Source organism: Oncorhynchus masou, unplaced genomic scaffold (assembly GCF_036934945.1).
Source record: "Oncorhynchus masou masou isolate Uvic2021 unplaced genomic scaffold, UVic_Omas_1.1 unplaced_scaffold_651, whole genome shotgun sequence".
NCBI lineage: Eukaryota > Metazoa > Chordata > Actinopteri > Salmoniformes > Salmonidae > Oncorhynchus > Oncorhynchus masou.
The window spans coordinates 443,595-448,224 of NW_027012949.1; the positions used below are offsets into that span (position 1 = coordinate 443,595).

At 48.4% G+C, this 4,630-nt stretch overlaps 1 protein-coding gene across 1 annotated transcript; it reads left to right on the forward strand.

The window, feature by feature from the left end:
- Positions 1-2,095: 2,095 nt before the first annotated feature.
- LOC135536698 (retinoid-inducible serine carboxypeptidase-like) lies at positions 2,096-4,208 on the forward strand (the record flags this gene model as incomplete). The annotated part of the gene is made up of 4 exons (XM_064962956.1): positions 2,096-2,239; positions 2,648-2,787; positions 3,426-3,515; positions 3,613-4,208. Coding segments are annotated over exons 1-4 (893 nt in total), but the record flags the coding sequence as incomplete, so codon positions are not given.
- Positions 4,209-4,630: the final 422 nt, after the last annotated feature.

A 4,630-nucleotide genomic window follows, 5' to 3' on the forward strand; every position in this document is an offset into this window, starting at 1 on the left:
ACTGGTGACGGCCCTGAATAGGCTATGGAGGAACTGGTGACGGCCCTGAATAGGCTATGGAGGAACTGGTGACGGCCCTGAATAGGCTATGGAGGAACTGGTGACTGCCCTGAATAGGCTATGGAGGAACTGGTGACGGCCCTGAATAGGCTATGGAGGAACTGGTGACGGCCCTGAATAGGCTATGGAGGAACTGGTGACTGCCCTGAATAGGCTATGGAGGAACTGGTGACTGCCCTGAATAGGCTATGGAGGAACTGGTGACTGCCCTGAATAGGCTATGGAGGAACTGGTGACGGCCCTGAATAGGCTATGGAGGAACTGGTGACTGCCCTGAATAGGCTATGGGGGAACTGGTGACTGCCCTGAATAGGCTATGGAGGAACTGGTGACTGCCCTGAATAGGCTATGGAGGAACTGGTGACTGCCCTGAATAGGCTATGGAGGAACTGGTGACTGCCCTGAATAGGCTATGGAGGAACTGGTGACGGCCCTGAATAGGCTATGGAGGAACTGGTGACTGCCCTGAATAGGCTATGGAGGAACTGGTGACGGCCCTGAATAGGGTATGGAGGAACTGGTGACGGCCCTGAATAGGCTATGGAGGAACTGGTGACTGCCCTGAATAGGCTATGGAGGAACTGGTGACTGCCCTGAATAGGCTATGGAGGAACTGGTGACGGCCCTGAATAGGGTATGGAGGAACTGGTGACGGCCCTGAATAGGCTATGGAGGAACTGGTGACTGCCCTGAATAGGCTATGGAGGAACTGGTGACTGCCCTGAATAGGCTATGGAGGAAGCTGAGCACCTGTCTTAATGCACAACAACACTTAGAAGAAACTGCAGGGCGTATTAAGGTACCCGTCCTGGCCCCAAGCCCTGGTCAGTATTCCTCATGGTAGTGATGAGATAAGTGTTTTCTATGTATATAAAAAATAAAAAAATAAAAAAAACATTTAACTGGGCAAGTCAGTTAAGAACAAATTCTTATTTACAACGACAGTAGGTTAACTTCCTTGTTTAGGTGCAGAACAGTTTTCTCCTTGTCTCCAGAGCCAGGCCCAGCACACTGAACAGCAGATAATAGTTGAGTTTGAGAAGCTTCATCAGTTCCTGAGAGAGGATGAGGCAGTCGGGATTGCTGCCTTGAAGAACGAGGTTGAGTAGAAGATGAAGCGGATTCAAGAGAAGATAGGACATTTTTAGGGTAAGACGCTAGAGGCAGGTTCATTTGTTGCTAAATGAAGATGTGATGTCATTGAGTGATAGCGTAAAACTGCATCTTTGCGTAGAATACACAACAACGTTACTCAAATTGACTGGCCATCTCAGCGAAAAATATGATTTGACATTTGTTCAGGTACCGACTCCCACTCGTTTCTGTTCTTATGGCTGTACAATTTTTATTGATGTTGTAAGTTCTGTTCAAGATCAAACATTCGTGACCAACTATATTCATTGGGTTTGGCTTGTTAAACCCGTGCTACTGCAGCTGCAGTCATCCAACAATGATTTGCAATTTGTTGAAATTGCTGCTGCCTGTGCACGAGCTGAGCGCCTGCTGCTGACGTCACTCACAATGCACTTTTGCAGCCAGGCACGTGTGTTGTGACTGAGTGTGTGACAGAGAAAAACGTTTTTGTGTCATTTAGGGGGGAAATGCGTGCATTTTAACATGAGTCACTTTTCAAAAGTCGCTAAAAGTTCAATATATATATTTTTAAAGTAGCTAAATTTGTTGCTAGGTGCTGTTTGAAAAATAAGTTTCCAGAGTAGTCACATGATTTGGAGGTTTGATTGATTGAGATTGATTGATTAATTTGATTAGCTCTTTTGCCCTCCGGCAGAAGTATAAAACCATGATTGCGTTCTTATGACTTGATAAATAAATGTATTTTTCTTGGTCAATCCTCTGTTTATACATCGCCTGTGTTCCGTGGCTTTTAATATGGAAAATTCACAGGACATTTTGCCGGGGACTTTTATTTTGACACAATTCAAGGCGGAGGGTAGGCGTGGCTAGCTTCAGAATGCTCATTGATTGGCTCTAAATATGGCCTCTCCCCATTTTCCATATTCTGGTCAGCTGAGGATTCGGTCAGTCATGTGACTGAAGTCTGACATGACACAATAGTGTAATGAAAAGTGTTGTCATTGTGAACAAGTCGGGATGATGGGGTTGACGAAAACAAGCGCTTGCAGCGTTGTGTTGCTACTTGTCGTGGCAATTGATACAGGTAAGTCGTTAGCTCTGTCGAGTGATTGTGTCCGATTATATCGGTGTTTCAAATTGTTCAATTCCAGTTTGAATACTAATTGCACCGTTATCCAAACATGCTTGAAATCACGACGGTGACTCCACAGAGTTTAGTCCGCGAAGTACGGTGACTCAGGCTCCAGCAATCAAATTGATCAAATCCATTAATTTGCCTTACTTGGTCGCGTTTCATGTCAGCGTTAAATGTGAAAGCAAAAGTTGGCTAGCTATGCTGACGTGTTTCTCATCAGACCCCCCCGCTGTTCCACGACATCTGCTGCAGCTATCAGGGCTGGGGATTTGCCATTAGACTGCATTTTTAAGACCAAAGGTAGCATTTTTAATAACATCATTTCAATGTCTCCAAATCTCCAACTCTTGTCTGCAGGGTTCTCGAGTCCCCTAAAATCAAAAGAATCTTGGGGATATGTTGACGTACGCGAGGGGGCACATATGTTCTGGTGGCTTTACTATGCTGACAGCCCGTCCGCCAGCTACTCCCAGCTGCCTCTCGTGATGTGGCTGCAGGTGAGTAACCGTACACTAGTCTACACTATACTACTCTCTTACCCATCTAGAAGTGAAGTGGGTAACCGTACACTACACTAGTCTACACTACTACTCTCTTACCTATCTAGAAGTGAAGTGGGTAACCTTACACTACACGACTCTTACCTAGCTACAAGTGGATAACCTTACACCACAGGTGGTTGGTAGCACCTTAATTGGTGAGGGCAGGCTCATGATAATGACTGGAGTGGAACTGTAAGAGATGCATCCTCTGCCGTCCCTCCCTCTGTAAGAGATACATCCTCTGCCGTCCCTCCCTCTGTAAGAGATACATCCTCTGCCGTCCCTCCCTCTGTAAGAGATACATCCTCTGCCGTCCCTCCCTCTGTAAGAGATACATCCTCTGCCGTCCCTCCCTCTGTAAGAGATACATCCTCTGCCGTCCCTCCCTCTGTAAGAGATACATCCTCTGCCGTCCCTCCCTCTGTAAGAGATACATCCTCTGCCGTCCCTCCCTCTGTAAGAGATACATCCTCTGCCGTCCCTTCCTCTGTAAGAGATACATCCTCTGCCGTCCCTCCCTCTGTATCTCTTACAGGGAGAGGGAGGGAGGGTAGAGGATGTATCTCTAATAGTGGTACATGTCTCCATTCCAGGGAGGCCCGGGAGGATCAGGCTGTGGCTTCGGGAACTTTGAAGAGATTGGACCCCTGGACAGAGACCTTGAGCCTCGGAAAAACTCCTGGGTAAACCCCACACACACACACACACACACACACACACACACAGCTCATCAATGGAAAGTGGATGTCAGTGTTTAAGGTGTGTGTTTTGCCCCTGCAGGTTCAGTACTCCAGTGTCTTGTTCGTTGATAACCCGGTAGGAACAGGCTTCAGCTACACGGACTCGGACGAGGCCTTCGCTACCGACGTGGCTACGGTTGCCTCCGACATGCTGGTGCTGCTCAAACAGTTCTTCAACAAGGAGGAAGAGTTCCAGGTGGGTTCAGCTTCACACGGGTCGGATCACCAGGGGTGGGTTCAGCTCCACACGGGTCGGATCACCAGGGGTGGGTTCAGCTTCACACGGGTCGGATCACCAGGGGTGGGTTCAGCTCCACACGGGTCGGATCACCAGGGGTGGGTTCAGCTCCACACGGGTCGGATCACCAGGGGTGGGTTCAGCTTCCCAGGGGTGGGTTCAGCTCCACACGGGTCGGATCACCAGGGGTGGGTTCAGCTCCACACGGGTCGGATCACCAGGGGTGGGTTCAGCTCCACACGGGTCGGATCACCAGGGGTGGGTTCAGCTTCACACGGGTCGGATCACCAGGGGTGGGTTCAGCTCCACACGGGTCGGATCACCAGGGGTGGGTTCAGCTTCACACGGGTCGGATCACCAGGGGTGGGTTCAGCTTCACACGGGTCGGATCACCAGGGGTGAGTTCAGAACGGGGTTCAGCTTCTAATTCAGTGGAAACGGTGCCGGGAGGACCAGTTGGAGAACGGTGTGATTGGAGGCACAGAGGGAGATTGTGTATGGCAGGAGTTAAAGTTCAGGTCACTGCCACAGATTTCTGTCATGTGGATGACGCAGGAGGTTTGAGTAAGAACAAAATAATGTATTTTTTAGGGGGATTATTATTTGGGGAGAAAAAAACTTCAGGCCACACTGGAACATCTAAAACAACATAGAAAGAATGGAGAAATTATATGTTCATTTAACTGCTGTTTTCCTGTCCCGCAAATTTGATATTTGACTAACAAATTGATCATACAATAATCTGTGTGGCCCTCTGAATTTCGAAATCCCGATGTGACCCTCGAACTGGGATCGACTTAAAGAGCAACTGCCCCTAAAA